Source organism: Tursiops truncatus, chromosome 9, assembly GCF_011762595.2.
Source record: "Tursiops truncatus isolate mTurTru1 chromosome 9, mTurTru1.mat.Y, whole genome shotgun sequence".
In the NCBI taxonomy this organism is placed as follows: Eukaryota; Metazoa; Chordata; class Mammalia; order Artiodactyla; family Delphinidae; genus Tursiops; species Tursiops truncatus.
Window position 1 is genome coordinate 13128394 of NC_047042.1, and position 27739 is coordinate 13156132.

General features: G+C 35.1%; 1 protein-coding gene across 2 annotated transcripts in view; it reads right to left on the minus strand.

Moving 5' to 3' along the window:
* Nucleotides 1-27739, minus strand: part of CDK13 (cyclin dependent kinase 13) — a 110089-nt gene that overhangs the window by 51003 nt on the left and 31347 nt on the right. For both annotated transcript variants that reach the window (XM_019940661.3, XM_019940660.3), the window contains exons 3-5: nt 23045-23215; nt 21516-21655; nt 19252-19422 (exon numbers count right to left, since the gene is read on the minus strand). In XM_019940661.3, the coding sequence (XP_019796220.1) occupies nt 19252-19422; nt 21516-21655; nt 23045-23215 (482 nt within the window). The remainder of the gene's footprint in view (nt 1-19251; nt 19423-21515; nt 21656-23044; nt 23216-27739) is intronic.

Below are 27739 nucleotides of genomic sequence, written 5' to 3' on the forward strand. Positions count from 1 at the left end.
GCTTAGGGGAAAATTACAGCACTGAATACACGTATTAGAAAAGAAGACCTAAAATCAATAACCTATGCGTCCACTTTAGGAAACCATAAAAACAGCAAAGTAAGCAGAAGAGAATAATAAAAATTGTAACAGAAATCAGAGATATTGAAAATGGGAAATGAAGAGAAAAAAAAAAAAGTCAGTGAAACCGAAAACTGATTCTCTGAGAAGAATAATATAATTGGTAAGCCTCTAGCCAGGTTAACTAAGGAAAAAATTACTAATATCAGAAATGAAAGATGGGACATCACTATTGCTCCCCAAAGCATTAAAAGCATAGTAAAGGAATATATGAACAGCTCTATGCCGACAAATTTTATATTCTAGATGAAATGAACCAATAATTTGAAAGACACAATCTACCAAAACTCACACAATGAGAAACAGATAATCTGAATAGGCCCAAATCTATTAAAGAAAAGGATCAATAATAGCCTTCCAAAACAGAAAGCACCAGGCCCAGATGGCTTTACTGGTGAATTCCACCAGACATTTAAGGAAGAAATTGTACCAGTTCTCTACAATCTCTTCCAGAAAATACAAAGAGACAAGACTACTTCCTAACTCATTCTATAAGGCCAGCATTACTCTTAATACCAAAACCAGACAACTGAACTTCAACAACAGAGCAAAGGCACTTTTGTACGAAAGGGAAAGTCTTCAACAAATGCTGCTTAACAAGCGGACACAGACATGCCGGGCAAAAAAAAATTCAAATCTAGATACAGACCTTACACACGTCACAAAAATTAACTCAAAATGGATCATAGACCTAAGGGCAAAATGCAAAACTAAAAAACTCCTGGAAGATAACAAGGAAGAAAACCCAGGTGATCTTGGGCTTGACAATGACACCAAAATCACAATCTGGAAAAAAGAAATGGTGTGCTTATGAAAGAAGCTGGAGTTGATTAAAATTAAAAACTTCAGCTCTGCAAAAGACACCATTAAGAGAACGAAAAGACAAGCCAGACTGGAGAAAATCTTATAAAACACATCTGATAAAGGACTGGTATACAACATATACAAAGAAACCCTAAAACTCAACAATAAGAAAACAAAAAGCCCAATTAAAAAAATGAGCAAAAGATCTGAACAGATACATCACCAAAGAGAAGACACAGATGGCAAATAAGTATATGAAAAGATTATCAACATCATATTTCAATAGAGAATGGCAAATTAAAACAACCACGGGATACCATACATACTTATCAGAATGAAAAAATCCATAACAATGACAATGCCAAATGCTGGTGAGGATATGGAACAACAAACTCTCATTCATTGCTTGTGGGAATGCAAGATCATACAGCCACTTTTCAAGACACTTTGGAAGTTTCTTACAAAAGCAAACATACTCTTACCATACAATCCAGCAATCACACTCCTTGACATCTACCCAAAGAGGCTGAAAACTTATATTTACACTGAAACTTGCACATGAATGTTTATAGCTGCTTTATTCATAATTGTCAAAACTTGGAAGCAACCAAGATATCCCTCAGCAGGTGAATGGATAAATACACTGTGGTACATCCAGACAATGGAGTATTGATCAGCACTAAAAAGAAATTAGGTATGAAGCCATGAAAATCCATAGAGCAAACTTAAATGCATATTACTAAGTGAAAGAAGCAAATATGAAAAGCCTACATACTGTATGTTTCCAACTTTGATGATATTCTGGAAAAGGTAAAACTATGGAGACAGTTAAAAAATCAAGTGTTTGCTGTGGTTGGGGGTGGGAGTGGGCAATGAATAGGCAGAACACAGGATTTTTAAGACAGTGAAAGTATTGTGTGTGTGTGTGTGTGTGTGTGTGTTCCTGTCAGATTCTCTGTGGGGCTTTATATGCCTCTCGTCTTTATCCCTCTTTCTCTGTGTCCCCGTCTGTGGGTCTATCAAACTGTGGGGGTTTTTTTTCTTTTTTTTTTTTGCCGTACGCGGGCCTCTCAATGTTGTGGCCTCTCCCTGTTGTGGCCTCTCCTGTTGTGGAGCACAGGCCCCGGACGCGCAGGCTCAGCAGCCATGGCTCATGGGCCCAGCCGCTCCGCGGCATGTGGGATCTTCCCGGACCGGGGCACGAACCCGTGTCCCCTGCATCGGCAGGCGGACTCTCAACCACTGCGCCACCAGGGACGCCCCAAACTGTGTTTTTGTTGGACTCTGTATCTCTGCTTGACTGACTGCCTGACTGACTCTCTCTCTCTCTCTCAGTTTATATACTTAAATATATATTTTTATTATTTCTATTTCCATTTTTGTGCATAGACAACGGTCTTGAAGGATATATAACAGGCTGTTAACCCTGGCTGGGTTGGGCAAAGTAGCAAGAGAAATGGGAAATTAATTGGTTTTCTTTTTGGCTGTGTTGGGTCTTCGTTTGGGCTTTCTCTAGTTGCAGGGAGCGGGGACTACTCTTTGTTGCGGTGCTCAAGGTGGTTGCTGCAGCAATAGCCCCTTCTTGCTCTCAGGCTCACACCTCACAAGTAAGAGGACCCCACTCAATACATGAGATCTCAGGAAAAGTCTCAGCCTTGCGACAGAAAGACTGTAAGGCTCTAACTGGCCAGACCTGAACGACATGCATCTCGGGAGCTAGAAGTGAAGTCAGTTCCACAGTTACATGGACTAAAAAGAGAAAAAAGCTGGAACCTCAAAAACAAAAACAAAAAGCTCAAGGCTATTATATGAAGTAAATAGGAAGTAGGGTAAATTGGTGGTAGCAGACACCAAAACATGTCCAATACAATACCTACCCCAAAGTATGGCCAATATCAAGCTATATTCATGAAGCTGAGTTTTTCAACTTATATTAAATCTAGAACATAATGTAAAATTCCAATTCCTTTTTAGAAAACTCATGTAAAGCCAGAGACAAATAACAAAAAAGCTTTCTGAAGTACAAAAATCATTCAATTCCTGTTACTACCCCAAGTACCTGTAAAAATGGACAAATCTTATGAGTGTATAACAGTTGTTATTAGAAAATCCCTTTATACACTAAAATGACCCCAAATCCCCAAATCGGAAGTCCGGTACCTGAAAACCTAGAAGTGAAATGAACTTAAATCCTATTAACAAGTCCAATAATGGAAGACAAGTCAGTAAATAACTATTATGTTCACTAAAATAAAACACTGAAGTCAGAACATTAAAAAAAAGAGTATATCAATGCAACTTTCCACATCCTAAATTAAAAATGGTCAATAATTCCATTACCTTTATGACTCAGCATGGTTGGCTGCCAATTCCCACCTGTCCTACAGATACAGACTAACTTAAATGAAAAAAAAAAAATGTGTGTAACCTTTACTTTGCTCAGCAGAGCAGGTATTTCTCAATCTTCTTACATAACACTCTAGTGTCTTCAGATTTCACGTAAAGCCAATGAATCGACCTCTGTATAACTCAGCTATCTCTTTCTTGCCAAATAAGCTCCTGAGTTCTGAAAGTGGTACTTTTCTTAGTTTCTTTCCTTTTTATGATATTCTAATTTGGGTACATTTTATGTTAAGTAAGTTCTTGGCAACCCTCCTGCTGGTGACTGGTTTACAGATATGCAGGCATAAGTACATCTTCAAAGAGCCATGGGAAGCCAGGATGTCTCTCACCAGATACGAACAACTGCCTCTCCAAGCCATACTACGGTGAGAATGAAACAGACAGTATGGATAGCATAACTTGGGTCTTTGGTGACATCCTTAAGCCATTGAACCAACTTACCCTAAAGCCTGCCCAATCTCTGGACCTCTTCCTATGAAAGCTAAGAGACTTCCACACAGTTTAAACCATTCCAATTGGATTTTCTGTTACTCTGCTGAAATCACTCTAATACAAGTGAGATGGCTAATTTTATGTGTCAATTCAGCTGCACTATAGTACCCAGATGATTGGTCAAAACCAGTCTAGATGTTGTGTAAAGGTATTTTTAGATTTAATTAACATTTAAATCAGTAGACTTTGAGGAGAGCTCAAATGTGGGTGGGCTTCATCCAATCATTTGGAGTCTTAACAGAAAGGACTGAGGTCACTTACAGAAGAAGGAATTCTGCTCCAGACTGTCTTTGAACTCAAGACTACAACATCAACTCCTGCCACAATTTCCAGCTTGCCAGTAGGCCTTACAAATGACAGACTTGCCTGCCTCTACAATCATGTGACCCAATTCCTTAAAATCAATCTCTCTGTATATATGTATATACCCTAATGGTTTTACGTCTTGAAGCAATAAGCTCAACAGTTTTCCTTAAGTTTATTACATTTTAAAGAACAAAACTTTTTTTACAGATTTGATATATTAGTTGACAATAATAAATTGCACATATTCAGAAGGTATACTTTAAATAGTTTTCACACAGGTATACACTTGTGAGACTGTGGCTACAATTAAGATACTGAACACATCTATCACCCCAACAGGTTTCCTAGTACTCCCAGAATATATCTATCTGTAAAACAAAAATTGGAATAAACTTTATATATTCCTTTCTAAACTTTTTTCAGTTCATAATATAGAGGGTAAACAATTTTCCTTATTATCATTTAACTTTTACATAATTTTAATAGCTATATGGTATTCCACAGTAATAACATGCCATAATTCTGTTTAATAATCCTTTATTGTTAGATGGTTAAGTTGTTTCTAACATTTTGCAATAAGCAATAAGCAATGCTATGAAGAAGTCTCATAGCTACATCAATGTAAAGTCATGATTACTTCCTTATATGCTTCTAAAAATAGAATTGCTAATTTACAAGACATTACCTTCTAAGAAATAATAATTATAATATCAACGTCAAATATGTACAGAGCATTTAGTATGTGCCACATACCCTACCATGCCCTTAAACACTCTCTGAAAGTTATACCAATTTTCACTCTCAAGCATTACATAAATATACCCATCTATGGTCTATACACTGACCAAGTTTTTTAAAAAATCCTTGCCCTTCTCCAACTAAACCTCAATGTAATTCCAGTCAAATCTCCACTGATAAGTTTTCACAGCTCATATCCATCTAAATGCATGAAAATATGCAAGATCTTCTCTTAAGGGGGGAGAGGAGAGGAGACCCTTACCTACAGAAATTAAAAGGTAATATAAGGTTGCAATAATTGAAACAAAGTGATATGGCAGCATGACATGCAAAAGGGTCAGTAAAACAGGAGACCCCAGAACGTATGGGAACTTGATTAAAGACAGCATAAGAGAATAAAATAAAAACAATTTAAATATCTAAAATTTCTGAACTAGAAGAGAAGTTGAAAAAAACACAGAAAAACATTCTTGTAATTTTCCAAACCACTTTCCCTCAAAAAGCCCCAAAACTGACAGAATGACCATATACAAGATTTAAATTAACAAAGAACATAGAAAAAGGGCAAGCAACAGAAAGGAGAAAAATTATCTATGATATGTGAAACACATGAAGCATTAATATCCATATTTTAATAAATCTCTCCAGTTGGTAAGAAAATGCCAAAGGAAGAGGCACTTCACAGAAGAAATGGAAAAAACATGAAAAAAAAATTTAACCTCACAAGTAATAATAAAAAAAAGTATTAATTTCTCTTATGAGCTGGACAAAAACTGTAAAATCAATAATGTACTTTGATTCAGTAAACTAGCCATTCACACAAAATTGTAATAGTATGTAAACTGGTATAAGCTTTCTTATAAGTTAATTGGGCTATAATTAGTAACATAAAAAAGAATTGTATCATTTAACCTAACAACTCCACTTTTAAGAATGTTATCTACAGGGCTTTCCTGGTGGCCCAGTGGTTAAGAATCTGCCTGCCAATGCAGGGGACACAGGTTTAATCCCTGGCCTGGGAAGATCCCACATACCGTGGAGCAACTAAGACCATGCGCCACAACTACTGAGCCTGCACTCTAGACCCCACGAGCCACAACTACTGAAACCCATGTGCCTAGAGCCCGTGCTCCACAATGAGAAGTTATCACAATGAGAAGCCCGCACACCGCAATGAAGAGTAGCCCCCGCTCACCACAACTAGAGAAAGCCTGTGTGCAGCAACGAAGACCCAACAAAGCCAAAAATAAAAACAAATAAATTAATTTTTTAAAAAAAGAATGTATCTACAGAAAGACTCAAAGAAATACACACAGATTTACATTTAATGATGTTTGATAAAGCACTGTTAATAAAAGCTAAAAACCAATAACCTAAAGACCCATTTATGGGGAAAGTCTAGTAAAATAAAATATATCCAAATTACAAAACTACAGGGACTTCCTTGATGGTCCAGTGATTAAGAATCCGCCTTCCAATGCAGGGGACACGGGTTCGATCCCTGGTCAGGGAACTAAGACCCCACATGCCACTGGGCAACTAAGCCCACGCGCTCTAGAGCCCACGCACCACAACTAGAGAGAAGGCCCACAAGGCGCAACGGAGAGCCCACACGCCACAATGAAAGATCCCGCATGCCACAACTAAGACCTGATGCAGCCACATAAATAAATAAATATTTAAAATAAGTAAATAAATTCACATTAGAATTTTGAAAAAACAAACTGAAAAACACTATCTTGCTTTTTTTAAATGGTTGCATGATACACAAAATGTCTGTTTTACAGAACATTGCATATTATGTCCTCAACTCTGTAAAAATTAATGATTAAACAAGGTGTATACTTGTTTTTCACAAAAAAATGTCTGAAAAGAAACTAAAGAAGAGGGAGCCACTGGTGTCTCTTCATTGTTGGCCAAATGTCAGAGCATCTATGCATATGTCTCTCATCTACTCATTTATGTTTTTTATTTCTACATGTCCAGGGCTTTATCTCAACCAGATACGTTATTTTTATAATTCTAAAAAGTATCAGGTAAGAGAAGTTCTTTTAAAAACACTCCCAGTTTTTGACAGGTAAAAAAATATGTTGTACTTAAATTATGTTTCCTTTAACTACAGTGAGGCTGAATATTTTTGCTAATATTTACTGGAAATTATCAGTTTTTTGTTCCTTGTTCATGTCCTTTTCTGAGCTATAAAGGAGGACTGTGCCTATGTATTAAAAGGGACATTTGTGCCACAGATATTTCTTTTTAACATGAGATATACCTCTAAAGGAATGACACATGGCATAATACCCTCCAAATTCTAACATCTGATTTTTAACAAAATTCTACACACAAACTAAAAGAAATAAGAAATCTGAAAGTCTTACGTAGTAACTGCATGATAGATCAACTATTATATTAAGTCTCTTCTATAACATATCATATTAAGAGTGCTAGTACATAGCACTCTAGAGTACTCTAGTACTCTAGTGCTAGGCTGACTTTATGGTAAGCATAAAGAATGGTAAACTACTACAGAGGTGAAAATACTTCACATATTATCTCATTTAAGCTTCACAATTACTCGGAAAGTATTATTATCTCCTTGTAACACACAAGGCATAGAGACGCTAAATAATTTGCCCATTATCACACACCTACGAAATGGCAAAAGTGAAACAATCCCCCAGGCTGAGTGTCCCATCCTCTTTATGCCATGAAGAAAAAGGTGTTATTCGCTTCCTCAGAGAGGGCTCAAAAACCATAGGGCGATATAACAGCTGTCTTTTATTTCAGTGCCCGAAATGGTAATGATGCCCTAAGTGGTGCTCTGCCACTTCCACCCCTCACCACCTGCCTTTCCCCACCACAGAATTTAGCAGAATTCTTTCTCCTTATTGATGGTCATAGCACTCTATGGCTTCTGCAACTGGCATCTGTCCTACTGTCTGATATTGAGTTTCACTCTTCTGACTTCCTTTTCACTGCCTGGGTTTGATCAACCAATGAACTCACTTTTTAACTTCTGGTGGGTTAACCAATCAATCACAGCTAGTCAGACGTGACAAGTTTTTCACCCTTCTTGACAACTTTTAGAAACAGAGACTACTTCTAGGCTTTCAGGAAAATGTTTCTTTATTTTTAACTTCTGGGTCAGCACCATTCCTGATATATGATATCCACAAAATAAAATTTCACTAAAGAACTAAAACTGAAATATTCATTTCTCCCAAACATCCACCCTTTCTGCTTAATTATAAAAAATTATTATATAATTGATCTATTTCTGCCCTCACAATCAATCAACCACCAAGCTATAATAACAGTAAACTTTACTGTGTGCTTACTATGTGCAATATTCTAACCTAAGTGCTTCACACAGTTTATCTCATTTGATACAACAAACCTATGAGTTAGGTACTGTTATTCCATTTTCCAGATGAGGAAAACAGAGAGTACGTAACAGTGGAAGAAGCAAGAATTCCAACTATACTCTTAACCATTATACATAGTTCCCATTACTATTACCTTATAACATCTGCCCAAAAATAACATATTTCTTGTTCAGCTATTCAGGAAATATTGGCAGGGAAAAGGAACCCCCCTCCCCCTTCCATCTCCACTTACCCCTTACCTACTTCCCTACAGATTCCTTTTAAACTCCTGACAATCCTTTCACCATAGATCATATCTTCCGACAGGCACCTACACATTCTGACCTATGTTCTTTACCTCTAAATTTCAACACATGATGCTAACTCTGTATTTCCTTGTAACCCAAAGGAGGAAGTCATTACTAGTTAAGATTTTAATTTTTTTCCTTTAAAAGCATTATTTGCTATATTTTATTGATGTAACTAAAGCACCTTCCTATAACTTTTACTGATCATGCAAAATTCACAATCATGAAAGGTTCATTTAGTTATTCTGGAACACACTACAATCTGTTTCATAAATATTTTTCTCCTCAATTCAACTCAACAAACACTTTTTGATCAGTAACCTAAGAAACACATGGAGAGCAAGAAAACCAGATGGCAGGATAGTTTTTATGTAAATCACTCAAAAGATGAACATTTGTACTAAGTAAAAAAAAAAACATTTAAAATCAATTAAGAAAAACACTGATACTCTAATTTAAAAATGGGCAGAGGACACAAAAAGGTAATATATGGATAAAGAAATATAAATGGCACAGAAAACAGTTTTCTACACAGAAAACTGTTCAGTCAACCTGCATAGTAATAAAAATAATTACTAAAAAGACTGAATACTATTTTTACTTATCAGATTGCCAAAGATCAAATAAAATCACTATAAACATTGGTCAAAACACAATATTTTTTTTTTTGGAAAAAAGTGGAAGTTAATATTTTGGTTCCTCTGCATAGTATTTAAAGTCAAACATCATTTTTGGTCCTAACCTACCTTTCCAGCCTCATCTTCTATAAAAGACCCTGTCCCTCCCCACAATACTTATCCCTCTCAATTTATATAGCATTTTTATCAAAATTCTTGGGAGCTAGTTGGGGTTTTCTTGTCCTAAGTAACATCTTTAATGTATTCATAGTCATCCAACCATCACCACAATGAATTTTGAAAATTTTCATCACCTCATAACAACTTCATACCCAATTAGCAGTCACTCTCCATTTCCAAGCTCCTCCCCAAGTCTCCTACAACCACCAATCTACTTTCTATCTCTCTCGCTTTGCCAATTCTGGACATCTTATATAAACAGAATCATACATCATCTTTTGTAACTGGCTTCTTTCACTTGGCATAGTATTTTTAAGGTTCATCCATGTTGCAGCATATATCAATCAGTATTTCATTTTTAAAAATCGTGGTAAAATAAAAATAAAATCTACCATCTTAACTATGTTTAAATGTACAGTTTAGTGGCATTAAGCTTATTTACACTGTTGTGCAACCATCACCACCATCTATTTCCAGAATTCTTTTCATCTTGAAAAAATGAAATTCTGCAACCATTAAACAATAAATACCTCCCCATTCTCACCTCCCTCCCTGGTAACCACCATTCAACTTTCTGTCTCCATGAATCTGACTACCTCAGGTACCTCACAGAAGTGAAATCACACAATACTGGTCCTTTTGTGACTGGCTTATTTCACTTAGCATAATGTCCTCAAGCTTCATCCGTGTTGTAGCATATGTCAGAATCCTCTCCCTAAGACTGAATAATACTTTATTACATATAAATATTTTGCTTATCAATACATGAATCCAAGGACACTTGGGTTGCTTTCCCCTTTTCGGGTACTGTGAATAATGCTGCTATAAACATGGGGTACAAAATCTCTTGAAGATGCTGCTTTCAATTCTTTTGAGTATAAACCCAAAGGTGGAAATGCTGGACCATATGGTATTGTAATTCTATTTTTTGAGGAATCACCGTTATCATTTTCCATAGCAGCTTTACTGTTGCAGATTCCCACTGGCAAAGAACAAGGGTTCCAACTTCTCCACATCTTGTCACTTGTTATTTTCTGTTTTTATTTTCTGTTGTTTTTATTTTTACTTTTGTGATAATAGCCTAAATTTTTTTTTTGCGTGGGGCTGCACTGGGTCTTTGTTGTTGCACATGGGTTTTGTCTAGTTGCAGCGAGCAGGGGCTACTCTTCGTTGCAGTGCGCAGGCTTCTCACTGTGGTGGCTTCTCTTGTTGTGGAGCATGGGCTCCAGGCACGCGGGTTTCAGTACTTGTGGCATGCGGGCTTCAGTAGTTGTGGCTCACGGGCTCTAGAGCGCAGGCTCAGTAGTTGTGGCACACGGGCTTAGTTGCTCTGCAGCATGTGGGATCTTCCCGGACCAGGTCTCGAACCCGTGTCTGCTGCATTGGCAGGCGGATTCTTAACCACTGCACCACCAGGGAAGCCCAAGATTGTAGTTTAGATCACTGTGATATGGGATTATATATAAACAAGATTGGCCATGAGTTGATAATTGTTAAAGGTGGGCAGTGGGTACATGGAATGTTATTTCATTATACCATTTTTAAATTTATGTATATGTTTGATATTTTACATACTTTTAAAATTACATAAAGCAAATAAACCTTTTTCTGCAAAAACCAACGTTGGAATTTTCATAAGAGTTGCACTGAATCTGTAGATCACTTTGAGTAGTAGTGATATCTTAACACTATTAAGTCTTCTAATCCATAAACACAAATATCTGTAATTTATTGGTGTCATCCTTAACTTCTTATTTTGTAATTTTCAGTGTACAATACTTTCATTTCCTTGATTAACTTATTCCAAAGTATTTTATTATTTTTGATGCTATTGTAAATGGAAGTTTTCTTCATTTCTTATTCAGATTTTTCACTGTTAAGAGTATAGAAACGCAACTGATTTTTGCATGTTAATTTTGTTTCCTGCTACTTTGCTGAATTCATTTATTAATTCTAACTTTGTGTGTGTGTATGTGAAATCTTTAGGGTTTTTTACGCATAAGACCATTCTGTCTATGAACAGACGTAATTTTATTTCTTCCTTTCTAATCTGGGCATCTATTCTTTGTCTTGCTTATTTGCTCTGAGTAGGACTTCCAGCACTATTGTGAACAGAAGCAACAAAAGCAGGTACAGGTATCCCCTATTTCTGGAAAGTCTGCTTTATGCCACTTTGCTTTTATGACAGACCTACATCAGTATCTGTTTTCGCTAATCAAAAGAAATCAGAGGAATTTTGCTTTTACAAAAGAAAGGTAAAAAGCAAAAATAGCATTCAGTGTTGATTTTGCAGTGAGCTGTTACAGAGGCAGCATGTACCCTAAGCAGTGAGAGTGGCACTACCAAGCCCCCTCCCTGGCAACTACACTCAGCATCAAGCCATCATAACTTTGAACTGTGTCTGTGAGCACCTGTGCTTTATTTCAATTTATTTTGTGATTCCATTAGCAAGATATGTCCTAAGGTAATTGCTTCTTCCCTTTATGCCATTTGAGCTTACAAAGGGTTTCACAAGAACACTCTACTTTCGGATAGCTTGGGAAAACTATATCCTTGTCTTCTACCTGACTTTAGAAAAGTTTTTAGTCTTTCACCACTGAGTATGATGTTATTAGCTGTGGACTTTTCATATATGGCCTTTAATATGTTGATGCAGTTTCCTTCTATTCCCAGTTTGTTGAGTGTTTTTATCATGAAAGTGTGTTAAACTTTGTCAAATGCTCTACTGAGATCATCATGTAGATTTTCCCCCTTCACTGTAATAAAGTAGTGTATTACACTGATTGATTTTCATATATTGAATCATCTTTGCATTCCAGGAATAAATCTCACTTGGTCATAATGTATAATCCTTTTAATACACTGCTGAATTTAGTCTGCTGAATAGTCATCAGAAAAATTATTGGTCTATAGATTTCTTGTCTTGTAGTCTTTGCCTAGGTTTGGTACCAGAGTAATGCTGGCCTTACAGAATGAGTTTGAAGTGTTTTGGAATAGTCTGGAGAGGACTGGTGTTAATTCTTCATTAAAAGTTTGGTAGAATTCACCAGTAAGACCATCTGGTACTGGGCTTTTTTTTGTTGGAGATTTTTTATTACAGAGTCATCCCTTTACTGGTCTGTTCAGATTTTCTATTTCTACATGATTCTTGGTAGGTTGTGTGTCTTTACAAATGTGTCCAGTTCATCTAAGTTATCCAATTTGTTGGTGTAAGTACTTCAATCCTTTTAGTGGCAGAATAATATTCAACTGTATAAATATACCAGATTTTGTTTATCTATTCATCAACTGATTGACATTTGGGTTGTTTACACTTTGGGACTACTGTGAATTATCCTGCTATGAACATTGGTATCAAGTTTTTGTGTGGACATGTTTCTATTTCTCTTGGATATATCCTTAAGAGTAGAAGTTTTAGGTCGCATGGTATCTACACATAACATTTTGAGGAAATGTCAGGCTGCTTTCCAAAGTAGCTGTACCATTTTTTACAATCTCACCAGTAATGTATGAGTCTTCCAATCTCTCCACATCTTCCCCAACACTTGTTAATACTTCTCCTTTTTATTATGGCCATCTGACAGTGTGTATAAGATGGTATCTCATTGCGGTTTTGATCTGCATTTCCCTAATGACTATGATACTGAACATCTTTTCATATGCTTATTGGCCATTTGTATATCTTCTTTGGAAAAATGTCTTTTGAGATCCTTTGCTTACTTCTTAAACAGGCTATCTTTTTTATTATATAGTTGTAAGAGTTCTTCATATATTATAGAGACAAGCCCCTTAGATACATGATTTATAAATATTTTCTCCCATTCTGAGTTGTCTTTTCACTTTCCCAACGGTGTCCACCAAAACACAAAAGTTTTAAATTTTGATGAAGTCCAATGTATCTATTTTTTTCCTATAGTTTCTGCTTTTTTTGTCATAACTAAGAAGGCTTTGGAGGGACTTCCCTGGTGGTCCTGTGGTTAAGACACCACACTTCCAATATAGGGGGCCTGAGTTCAATCCTTGGTCAGGGAACTAGATCCCGCATGCCACAACTAAGAGCCCACATGTCGCAACTAGAAGATCCCACATGCCACAACTAAGACCCGGCGCAGCCAAATAAATAATAAAATTAATAAATAAATATTTTCAAAAAGAAGAAAAAAAAGAAGGCTTTGGCTAATCCAACATCATGAAAATTTACTCCTACATTTTCTTCTAAGAGTTTTGTGATTTTAGCTCTTATATTTAGATCGTTGATCCATTTTAGTTAATTACTGTGTATGTGAGAAAGGGATCCAATTTCATTCTTTTGCATGTGTATATCCACTTGACCCAGCATTGACTGTTGAAAAGCCTGTTCTTTTCCACTGACTTGTGCTGGTATCTTCATCAAAAATAAACTGACCATAAATATGAGGGTTGGTTTCTAAGCCCTCAATTCTATTCCACTGATCTAAATGTTTTCCTAAAGCCAGTACCACACAGTCTTGATCATTCTAGTTTTGTAGTAAGATTTGAGATCACTATGTGTGAGTCCTCCAATTTTGTTTTTCTAAATTTTTTTGACAATTTTACCTCTTGAATTTTCATATGAATCTTAAGATCAGCTTGTCAGTTTCTGAAAAGAAGCTAGCTGGGATTCTGTGAGAGACTGCATTGAATATGTAGATCAATTTGGGGAATAGTATGCATCTGATCCATGAACCTGTAATGTCTTTCCATTTATTGAGGTTTTCTTTAATTTTTTTTCAATGATATTTTGTAGCTTTCAAGGTACAAAGCCTTACACTTCTTTTGTCAATTTACTCCTAGATATTTTATTCTTTTTAATGCTATTATAAATTAAAGTCTTCTTAATTTCACTTTAGATTGTTCACTGCTAGTGTACAGAACTACAACAGATTTATGTATATTGATTTTGTATCCTGCCACCTTGCTGAACTCATTTATTAGTTCTAAGAGTTTTTTAGTGGATTACATAGAATTTTCTATATTGTGTGTATGTGCACACACACACAGACACACACACAAACTGATTAGAGATAGTTTTACTTCTTCCTTTCCAATTGGTTACCTTTTATTTCATTTTCTTACCTTATTTCCCTGGCAATGTTGAACAGAAGTGGCAAAAGCAGACATCCTTATTTTTCATAGTGGCCCTTTAACAAGTTGAGGCAGTTCCCTTCTATTCCTAGACTGTTCTATTCCTGCTCTACATTTGAGAGTGTAAACCGGCGCATCCCTTCTAGAAAACAACTTGGTAATATGTGTTAAGAAATTGCAAAGTTCAAATCCTTTGACCTAATAATCCCATTTCTATAATCAATTTAAGAGAATAATCAGATGTGAATAAAAGTTTTATGCAGAAGGACATATTCTAGGAAGGAAATCTGGTTCCAATGTCTATGGACTCACTGACTGCTAGGATTATATATGCTCATTATACAGGACCTTTATCGCTCACTACTTCACTCACTACTTCATTTCTCACCAAACCTATAATTCAGAATTGGTTAGGACTTTTTCTAGCAGATAAAGTCCCTTGTCTGGTTAAAGGTATACGAATAGCTACAAATCACTGCTAGAATTTCCCAGTATAACACTTCAATATAGAAAACAGTAGTTGAAATGCCTGAAAGAACCTAAATATGCAACAATGGAGGAATGAAATATGGTCCATCCAAGTGACATATTATTCCAATAAAAAAGCATGTTATTAATGAAAGAAGCAGAACCTCAGCTTGGGAATAAATAATCATAAATATGAGAGAAGACACATTAGGAAAAATATAGAAAATTTTAATAGTGATAATATCTGGGTCATTTTATTTTCCAAATTTATAACAATAAACATCACTTTTATAATCAAGAAAAGAAAGTCTAACATTTTTCTTTCTCCTTCCCTGCCCCACTCAAAAAAAGTTACTAATTCTAAATAATAGTACTACTGCACAAAAAGAGGGTATAGGATCTTAAAACTACGCATCCCTGGCCTAGAGCCTTAACTGGAAACTTCACATAAAATATCAGATACAAATAAATTGTACAACTGAGACTAAGTTTTATCTTTTACATGACAAAATGAATAACATAATATAGGCAGCCCCCAGTATACAAGAAATTTAAACTTACAAGTGACTTTCCATCCTGCCTCAACATGCTGCTGGAGGCCCCACCATCACAGGAAAATTTTATCTTTAATAAAATAACCTGCAAGTTCATTTCTTTTTTAAGGTAGGAAAAAAAAAAAAGAAGACACAGTACACAGTTGGTAGGTACAGACTCCTTAACAAAGTTCTCTTGCTTATTTGGTAGATCCCACAGCCTGCATTAAATTTTTTCTCTTTTTTTTGAAACTCAACACCTACAACTGAAATCCTGGCAATTACAGATTAACAGAGTTAACAATAAGGGAAAACTTCTGGGCAGAAAAAAGCCTGTCATTCATATATTAGTCTGGTTTAGTTCTAGCAAGTACTGATCCACCTGGTTCCCAGAAACTCGGTTGAGTCGGGGACCAGATTTTTTTTTTTACCTTGTGTATCTCAAGCACTATTTATTAGAACTTGCTGATTTGATGAAAACGTTCCAGCTGCACTATCCAAAATGCAGTCAGTAGTAATGTATAACTACAGAGCTCCTGAAATGTGGCTAATGCAACTAAGGAACTGAACTTTTAATTTTATTTAATTTTAATTAATTTAAATTTAAATAAACATATTGCCTAGTGGCTACTGTATTGGCCAGCCCAAGTCTAGAACTGGCACAATAAACATGTACGGAAAGAATGAACAAATCGATCAACAATGCTCTCATCACAAAACCCACAAAATATTAGCAGTTCTATATTATGGGAATGAATTCAGATTTTTAAGAAAATGAGGCAGGGAAGATAATTTTGAAGCAAGACTTTTTTTTTTAGGGGATATGCCAATTTTTCATTGCCTCATAAAACACGTTATGACAATTATGAATTAGAATGGCCTCCTCCCTACTTATCCAAATCGCACCCGTCTTTAACTTTCTATCTACTCCACAGAACATTCTCAGCTTTGTATTTCATTCATTCATTTATTCAAAATTTAATGATAACCTACTGTGTGCTGCACACTATGAACACAAAGTAGAATAAAACTCAGTCTCTGTCCTCAGGCAGGCACTTCAATAGGAATAAGAGATGAAAACATAATGACTAAGTTGAAATAGAAAATATCGTTATAGAACTGTGTATAACATGGAATGCAAGCATAGGGGAGCACCATGTGAGAATCAAGAGACTACAGAGAAAGTGACATTTAAGACTGCTTCCCTCAACCATATAATGACACTCTACCATAAGCATTACTATAGAAAACTGTTTTATTGATATTTAGAAAAATTCCAAATTAAAAGATTACTCAAATTCCCTCATTAAACAAACACTAGTATTGAGAGCATTACAGCGAACTTAATTTGTACAAAGTAATTTTAATACTGGTTTTCGTTACCCAGGATATTATGTTAATTTTAAGTACCAAAATACTATTTTGTTGTAGTGATACCATTATTTCAGTGTTTGTTTTTCATCTGAGTACTAAATATTTACATTTTGATATGGAGATCAATGACTAACATTTTACTTTATACTGCATATAACTGCCAAACAAAAAGTGTCCTCTACCCAGAGAATTATAAACTGCATTAAAATTTTTCATTGAATATTATTACATTCATTCAGAAATCATTTTTCTGTAAATTCATAATCCTCAGTGGAAAGAAGAAAATAACAAAGCAAAGCTTCTGTTGCAAAATAATTAACAGTCTAGTTCAAAGACCTTATGAACAGGGAAGTATGAACACAAGACTACTGAAATTAATACAAGTAACTGCATCCCACGCAGAAACTAAAGACCTAGAGGTATAGGAAATGTTTTCTTATACCTCACACTAACAGTAAAAAGACTGAGAAACAGACAAAATAGTTCAAAGATTCCCTCAAAGAGAGTAAAAAGAAATGCAACTGCTTGAAGATGAAAACATTAGGAAAAAAATTTAGAATTAGTTTGTCTGTCTCGCCTGCATTCCCTCGATTATTTCAGAGGAAGCTCCTTCAGCATCTATAGGTTTCTGCACAAAAATATACCCATGGTGAAACCACTTAACCATGTTTTCTTAAGGCCACTGTGGTGGAAAGTGGGAAGATTGGTCAGGTAAGACCTCACTAATGAATAAAGCAACATTCAGGCAGAGAGCTAGAGAACGAGAAATTTGCCTTTTAAATCGTGCGCACGCGTGCGTGCGTGCGTGCGTGCGTGTGTGTTTGTGTGTGTGTTGGGGCTGGAGAGGTGTATGCCCAGTGTAAAGAAAGGCTTCAGGGCAGAGAAGTGCACTGGCATATCTGATGACTCAAACGAGCGATATGAATGGAGTTTGGTGAGCAATGAGAAAAACTGGATTGGGGTTGAGGTTGGAGAAATAAACAGGGATATGATCACACAGATCACGAAAACAGAGGTCCAGGGTATGTGGAGGAAAAGCAACTATATTAATTTGGCTATAGAACAAGATTAATGAAAAACAGTATTTGCACACCACCCTCATGCATAAAATCTTAATTTAATTCTCACTATACAGTAAGAGAAATAATGTTTCCCTTTAATGGGTAAAGAAATAACAGGCTCAGAAGGGCTAAAGGCCTTGCTGAAAAGCTAAGTCTCTAACCCCAGACATTCTAACCCAAGTCAAACAGGTAACCTTTCTACTACACAATAAGAAGTAGTGAAAAATAACATGAAAAAGACAAACCCAGTTCAAAGTCAGACTAAGAAATATGGGCTTTATTGTGGGAAAAAAACTAATGGAAGGTATATCAATTAAAAAGATGATTCTGATGATCTCCATAGGGCATACAGAATACTTTCAAACAGAGGTTCCTTCATAAAAAATGGTTACCATACATAACAACAATCATTTTTCTACTGTGTTCCCCAGAAGAATAAGATTGTGGATGCGTATAGCTGGGGATGGGAGGAGGCTAAGTACCATGTTCAATCAGAACATACCTACTTTTTAATCTGTTTTATGTTAGATTTAGTTTCAAAAAGAATTCTGCTCTTTGAAAACCACTGACTATAAGGGAGTCAACCTTAGTTCCAAAATCTTACTCTAAAGATCTAAAACCTGCTGGAGGTAGAGCATTTCTTTCACCCATCAAATACCCTATGTTAGCTACTTTAAAAAGCACACTAATTTCTTTTCAGCTTTTTTTTGCTAAAAGCCAACAATATACCACTATAGATTATCAAAAGCAATTTCAGGTTAACATTTTTGCCGCCATACTTTTAGAAATAATACATATGCCTACCACAAAGTTTCCTGGTATGTTGAGACATTATAACATTAAAAATGTAAGGTAAATATATTCTAATACTACTATAAACTGCTTCTCAATCACTAAAAAATAAAGACTAAAAATTATATATTGAGGCCCCCCCAAAAAAATATTGCTAGTGAATATTTCATCTGTAATACCAATAAGTATGATGTTACCTAGGAGGATGGAAGGCGGAGCGAGGGATGGATTCAGAATTTGGGATTAGCAGATGCAAACTATTACAAATATAATGGATAAACAACAAGGTCCTACTTTATAGCACAGGGAACTATATTCAATATCCTGTGATAAACCATAATGGAAAAGAATATGAAAAAGAATATATATACGTAAAACTGAATCACTTCGCTGTACAGCAGAAATTAATACAATATTGTAAATCAACTATAGTTTAATAAAATAAATTAAAAAAAATTTTAATAGAGTTTGATATTAAGGCAATATTTTTAATGTACCTAATAAATCCTCAAATGGTCAATATCAAAATCTATAAGTTAGCAAAATCATGAATACACAGAATTGGTTATGTAAATATGCACACATACCTTTATCCTTCTTAAAATCCAAAGCATCTTCTTTATCGGTCACTATTTCCTTCATATTGATAATACTCTGGTGGGTAAGCTGCCGGAGAATTTTAATTTCTCGAATTGCTGTAATGGGAAAGCCTTCCTTTTCATTATCCAGGCGTACTTTTTTTAAGGCTACCATTTCTCCTATTAGAAAAGTAAATAAAATCAGGTTACCAGCTGACAAAACTAAGTAACATTTAAAATTTTTATTTTATTTTTTAATATTATTTTTATTTTTTCTTTTCAGCTGCACCAGGTAGTTTGTGGGAATCTTAGTTCCCTGACCACGGATCAAATCCATGCCCCCTGCAGTACAAGCGTGGAGTACTAACCACTGGACCAGCAGGGAATTCCCTAAATTTTTATTTTAATTCATAATTTCAGTTCCTACCTCTTGAAATTACAAACCACAAAATATATTTTAGTTTCCAATATACCAAATGATAATATTTATGGTTCAAAAAGTCTCTGGTTAAATAAATTAAGGGATATTTATCAAACTATGGAATATTATACAACTGTTAAAAAGGATAAAGTAGGTCTATATGCACTGTTATTTTACACTAAGATATATTAAATGAAAAAAGCTAGATAACAAAGAGTAGATATATTACACTGCCATTTTTTAAAAAGTGAAGAGGGGAGGCTAAATATACCTAATATGCTTATACATGCATAAAATCTCTCTGAACAGATGAGAAAACTCTGGACATTGTGCAGATAAGAAAATATGCTCAGATCTATTCCTGTCCAAAGATGCCCAGTTACCCAGTAGTAAAACTGGGATTCAAAATCTGGTTTAGCTCTCTCAAAACTATGTGCTCTTCCCACAACACTAAATGGCCTCATAATTTACATATGAGTGAGTTTTGTATCAGATAATCTAAATATTGAAACACACACAAATCCTATTATAAGAAAAAATTCACTGTAACAGAAGTTTGTTCATTCCACTTCTTTGTAGGGGAAAAAGAAGGAATTCTGTACTTACAAATTTTCCAAAGGAAGGACGTTTTTCCTTTTAATCATTAAAAATTACTTGATTTTTTAATAGAAATCTAAAATGTATGATTCCTTGTTTTATAATTTAATCTCTTTTGATAATGCAGAATCATCATGATAAATATTACTTTACTGCTGCATGCTATAACTGCCTTCAGAGTTTCTATGCATAAGGTAGCCTCGCTTATACTAAGTGCCCTCAAACACCTATGCTATTTTATCTATTGGTTTACTTCAACAAGAAATTATAAATAAAGATTAAACACTGACTCTAAGCACCATTTATTAGTAAAATACATGGTGTCTAACACAGTTACTTTTTCCTCTGCCCCAAGGCCTTTTAAAACTTTCTCTCAGGGGACTTCCCTGGTGGCCCAGTGGTTAAGAATCAGCCTTCCGGGGCTTCCCTGGTGGCACAGTGGTTAAGAATCCCCCTGCCAATGCAGGGGACATGGGTTCGAGCCCTGCTCTGGGAAGATGCCACATGCCACGGAGCAACTAAGTCCATGCACCACAACTACTGAGCCTGCGCTCTAGGACCCGCGAGCCACGACTCCTGAAGCCCGCGCGCCTACAGCCCATGCTCCGCAACAAGAGAAGGCACCGCAATAAGAAGCCCGCGCACCACAACGAAGAGTAGCCCCTCTCGTTGCAACTAGAGAAAGCCCGCGCACAGCAACCAAGACCCAATGCAGCCAAAAATAAATAAATAAAATAAATAAATTTATTAAATACAAAAAAAAAAGGAGGAGAATCGGTCTTCCAATTGGGGAACTAAGATCCCACATGCCATGGGGCAACTGAGCCGGCATGCCCCAACTACTGAGCCTGTGTGCTCTGGAGCCCGCACACCACAACTAGAGAGCCCGTGTGCCGCAACTACTGAGCTCACACGCTCTGGAGCCTGCGCGCCACAACCAGAGACAAGCCTGCATGCCGCAACAAAGAGCCCACGCGCCACAATGAAAGATCCCATATGCCGCAACGAAGATCCCAATGCAGCCAAAAAAAAAACAAAACAAAAAACCATGTATGTATATACACCCCATTACATGTACTCATATCTTACATAAGTGCATACATAAAATGAAACAAAAAACAAGATGAAACAATACCATGATAAATTCAAATTTAACTTTTTTTTTCTGAAAATTCCTCAAGTTATACATTAGAAGAGAAACATGAATTAAGCACATTCCATAGGCCCAAAGATCCAAAGCATTTGGCATTCTTACCAGTGTCTTTATCCCTGGCCTTGTAAACTTGTCCATAGGTACCTTCTCCAATAATTCCGATGATATCAAATTTATCCACGCAGCGTTTTCCCCAGTCAATGTCTTTTTCTTTGATTTCACCATAGCGAGGCCCACATATTCTATCAAATATAGTTCTGAAGTTTTTATATACAATCAAGCAAAGTGAATAAACTGTTTAATACTCAATATCCACCCTCCATACCCAATCTTAAACCATTTATTTCCCCTCACCCTTGCATACTTGTGATCATCTAAGACAGGCAACACCGTGAGGTGGTATTATAAATTATCTTGAAAGTCAAGGTATTTCTCCATACTGACTCTCCTTCTGTAGACTAACACTTAAAGTGGGAAAGAGAAGTAATGAAGTTTGTATGAAGGACTTTCAGAAATACAATATAATTTTTCAGTGAGGGGACAAAACCAACACCGGTTCGAAGATTCAAAGTTCTCTAAACAACCTCCAGAGTATTTTTTCATTCATTGACAATGTGTATATATTTATCTGCTTTCAAAAACCAGAAGTTTAATAATGAACATTACCAAAAATCTAACCATAAAGCGTATTGACAAATTTAGACTTATGGCTAGATAAAATTATCTTAAAAATGGAAGCACCAGAAAGATTTTCAGTCTAAGAGAGTATAAAAATATTAATATTATCAACTCTTAGGAATTTACACTTTAAGTATGTATTATATATAACAAATATTTGATATTCTTCAAAAAGAATGTAATTTTTAGTATCTTAATATTCGGGCAGGTAAGAGAATTTAAGTAAAGGAATAAAGCTACAATACTCAAGGAGAGACTCTTTTTAAAGTTTTCTAGCTTTCTACTCCACACTAGAAAATCACCTCATATTCTTATACTAGACACTACCTGAAACAGCAATTCTAAAATCAGATCTAACTCAAAGTCTTACTTACACTTTCCCTTGGTTAAGCAGAAATAAAAAAAGGAATCATCATTCTCCCTCTGCCCTTAACTGATGAACAGGTTTCAAGGGAAAGAGTTATCTCTAGGCACTTACTTGAAGTTAATTTAGGATACAGATTTCAAACCTTCTTCCACTCCACCTCTTGCAAAATCAAGAATGCATTTAGTTATGGGAGCAAATAAAAGCAAAGGAAAACATAGCAGCTTGCCCATTACTAATTTTGTCTGGGCTCACTGAATGCTGATTTCCACCTTGCCCAATTTCAATATTTGTTTTTTAAATATCTTAATTATAGAAATTTTCTTCAACATATATAATATCCCAAGAAATTAATACATTACAAACTGAGAGGGAAAATTTAGTTTGGTATTATGAGTCATTTTGAATAAGTACTCAGGCAATTAGGAAAAAAAACTTTTTTCAAAGCTCCAATAAAAGTTATTCATATACTTAAGTTGAAAGAATACACTTTTTATTATTTTAAATCTTAATTTTGGACTTTATAATTTTATGATGATCCAGAATCATCTCTGGCCAATTTAAGAGCAGGTAGAAAGCAAGCACATACTTAGGCCTCCTTTTACTATGTAACTGTGTTGCTGTTTTCTTTTCCTCTGGACTCTTTGAGAGATCATCTCCTCCTGGTAGCTCAGGGGGCAGTGGTAAATCAGCAAGTAAACATCGTAGTTTCTTTTCTACTTCTTTTTTAACTGCTTTTACTGAAATATTTCCTCGTAAGCTAAAAAGAAAGGAGTCAGACAAATAAAACACAAAAATTTATTTCATTGAGAAATAAAAATGCATTTATATAGCACACAATGGCAAAGGCTAAACCGAGTTTCTTTACTTTCCAGCTAAAATAATATACTATATTCAACTGCAAAAATATAAAATTTGGGGGCAAAAATGATACAGAATTAGATAAAAACTAAGGAAATCTGAACAAAGTATGGACTTTAGTTACTAATAATGTATCAATATTGGTTCATTAATTGTAACAAATGTACCATACTAATAATGCTAGATGTTAATAATGAAGAAACTGAGTGGAGGGTATATGGGAACCCTCTGTAATATCATTATAACTTTTTTGTAAATCTAAAACTGTTCTAAAAAATAGGCTATTTTTTAAAAAGATATAGAATTACTATAAAACTGTAAATTAAAACTGAAAGTCAACTAGTCATGCTTTATGGGAAAATTCATTAGTTTTATAATAGCATTTGGTTTGATTCTGGTAGACAGACAAAAAGCTATTTTGTTTTAAGAAATAAATAAACCACATGCTATTATTTATCTGGCCCATTTAAATAACTACAAAGAACAAATTTAGCTTCATCCCTTTTCAGAATTAATTTTTCCTGAATTGGACAATGATTCTTTAAAAAATTTTTTAAGGCTCTAGCTTATCAGAATTACAGGTGAAAATTAAGCTCAGTTAGTTTTATACTTTTTTGAATGTATTAAGACCTCTGATTTTTTTAACTGTATCTTAACCTGGTAATTGATTATTTTAAACCTCTCAGACACTACAAAATCTGTTTAACAATATAACATGTTGAAAGAGAATATTACAATGATAATAAAATTTGGACTTCACATACTTTCATAGCAGTTATGAGTCCCAGAATTAAAAACTTTAGTGAAACTACACTACTGTGGTCAGAAACTACTAATGATGTTAACAATATAAATCATTTCATTTTAATTATAACTTCTGCTACTCATGTTGGACTTTAATATTATTGTACAATATACGGTCTTTTAATACCATCTGATAAAAACTATTTATCAATAAAATTGTGACTTTCCTTCACAACCCCATGTTACTAGAAAGTAATCTTTAATAGGGAAAACAAGCTCAAAAGGAAATTGGATTGCAGTTGTATTTTTATAGTAATGGTGTCATATAGCCCACTTTTCAATTTTCATGTCCCTCCATTCAACAAATATTCATTATACACGTCTATGTGCTAGGTATTACATAGGCACTATAGTTTAACAACAAAACAATTCACAAATACATTAAGATACATACAGTTCCTCTCAGAAAGGAGGTTACAGTCTTTTGGAGGCATCAGAAAGCAGCAGGATAAAGTACTGTACAGACTAATTTCCAGAGTAATATGGTACTAAAGGGTAGCTAACTCAGGACTGAAAGACAGTAAAAGCTTCTTTCTAGAAAAGGTACCACTTGAACTCTGTCTGAAAATAATTCTATTTAAAATAATTTATTTAGAGAACTGTAGTCTCTAACTTGTAATTAGACCTCAGTCCAAAATTTGCATTTGTCCAAAAATTCAAATCAATGGGGGGGAGGGGAGACTAGAAGTCTTAATTTTACTTATAATTTAACATTTAAAAGACTGCCTATATTCAAATATATCATTATATGAACTACCAAATTCAGCAAGGCTCCCAGACTTAAGAGAAATGAGATATTAGTTTCAAAAAATAACACTATATAATTAAACACATTATATTTTCACTGAATACCTGCAATAACCAAATAGGGTATGTGATGAGTTTTTAAAAGTCTCCATATACTACAGAAACAAAAAACAACAAAATGCCTTAACCAGAAATGTATAAGACCAAGAGAAGAAAATTAAAACATATGGCTGATGAACATAAAACTAGACCAGAATGAATGAAAAGAAATGATGTTTTCATATGGGAAACTGTAATCCTGTAAATCTGTCAGTCTCCAAATTAATCATTGCATTTAACCAAGCCCCAAACAAAAATCAAGCAAGACAAGCCAAATGATCATAAAATCTGTCTAAGAATAAGGGCAAAAAATGCCAACACTGGGCCCAAGTTCATTTATAACAGTGTTGAAGTTGAGGCTGAATGGCCGGGTTATTCACTAACCAGTAATTTACTCCATCCTTTTACTTTTACATTACCTACCTACTCCTATAATAGAAATCTGACTTTGAGGGCCAACATACTATGCACCTAAGAAGTTAAAACAAAAAAGTATTGGCAAAGAAATAATACAATATGTTAATAGAAAATAGAGTCCAGAAACACACAGATATCTATAAGAATTTTTATATATGGCACCACAAATCAGTGAGATAGATTATTCAGTAAATGCCATTAGCAACAACTGATCTATTAGTCCAGGGGTGATGCGAGAGAGCACATAATCAGACCATGTCTTTCTTCTACATATAATAACCAAAAACAAATTTCTGTGAGATGTGAGTTAACCTTTAAAAATGTTTTAAACCTGTAAGTTTTAAAGGAAAAATTATAGCTCCAACTACATTCAAAATGGAAAACACCCATGTAGCCAAAACCAAAAATAAGTCTCAAAGACAAGCAACAGACTGTGAGAGGCACAGGTCAAGATCCCTAACATAAGCAGTACCTATAAATCAATTAGAAAAAAGATAATAATCTTAAGGAAAAGTCAGTATAAAACATGAACAAGCAATTCACTGAAAAATAAAGCCAACAAGTGTTTAGAAAGATGCTATAGCTCAATAACCAGAAAAATGCAAAATTAATCACATATTTTAAAGATTTTCAACATTTCAAAATTGGCAATATTTAGTGTTAGTTGAAGCAATTTCATAAACTTGGGTGCATAAATTGGTACACAATCTTACTAAGATTCAATTTGGCAGTTTCCATCAAATTTTTAAATGTGGATACTTTGACCTCACAACTATCCTATAAAAATTGCTCACATGTACATAAAATATTAATGTATAAGGAGAACTTAATAGCAAACAATTATAAATCTAAGTATCCATTAATCAACAGAATAGTTAATAAGAGAGTGATGCATCCACTTCCATGTATAGGAATATTGAACCTATCTCTACCAACCTGGAAAGATCTCCAACACATTAAAATAAAAAAAAAAAAAGAAGTGAAGGAATATTGTGCATGGTATGATCCTAATTTTTAAAAAAATGATTTATTACATGTAAACATATAGTTAACAGTCTATCTTATGATTTTCGGAGAGTAATGGATTCCAGGGCTGGGAGAGAAGCAAAGTTCAAAGCGAGCCTAAAAGATATTGTTTGGCTAGGAAGCAAGGAAGCACTCAAAAATAAAATGAGTCATATCAAAAGGACAAAGGAGTTAGCATAAAGGAGTTCCCACTGGCCAAATTTCAGACCATCAAATTTGGAGCATCAAAAAGAAGAGTGGCTCAATGTTCATTGCAGCTGTATTTATAAGACAGGACATGGAAGCAACCTAAGTGTTGACAGAGGAATGGATAAAGAAGATGTGGCACATATATACAATGGAATATTACTCAGCCATAGAAAGAAACGAAATTGAGTTATTTGTAGTGAGGTGGATGGACCGAGAGTCTGTCATACAGAGTGAAGTAAGTCAGAAAGAGAAAAATTATCGTATGCCAACACATATATATGGAATCTAAAAAAGAAAAAAAAATGGTTCTGATGAACCTAGGGGCAGGACAGGAATAGAGATGCAGACGTAGAGAGTGGACTTGAGGACACGGGGAGGGGGAAGGGTAAGCTGGGACAAAGTGAGAGAGTGGCATGGACATATATACACTACTAAATGTAAAACAGATGGCTAGTGGGAAGCAGCCACATAGCACAGGGAGATCAGCTCGGTGGTTTGTGACCACCTAGAGGGGTGGGACAGGGAGGGAGGGAGGAAGACGCAAGAGGGAGGAGATATGGGGATATATGTATATGTATAGCTGATTCACTTTGTTATAAAGCAGAAACTGACACACCATTGTAAAGCAATTATACTCCAATAAAGATGTTAAAAATATATACACATAATAAAATTAAAAAAAAAAAGAAGAGTGGCTATAAGTGATGTTGAATCAATCTTTGGCCGCACATGTCAGTAGTAGTACTCAGGAGTCTTAAAAAACTTCAATATGCTTGAAACATACAAACACTTTCAAAGCAAAAAGAGCAAAGACACAATAAAAGAGAAAAGACAGAAAAGAAGGTGGGTCAAAAAAATTTTGTTAATGGCCAAGTATGAAATGTGCCACCATCTTGTTAAAAACAGAGGCACAAAGAATATCCTCCTTAATAAGCAGTCACCTGGGCACATCCTGAATTCTTAAAAACATCACCACTAAAAATTTACCCCTGTAGCACATATGAAAAATAAAGTAGAGAACAACCAGTCTCACTGGTCCAGAATCACTAGATTCTCAGCAACTGGCTTATTCTCACTAATGAAGTGACTCAATTCTGCATTCATGCCTCTCTGTCCTGGACAGCCCATTCCAGGAGTCATC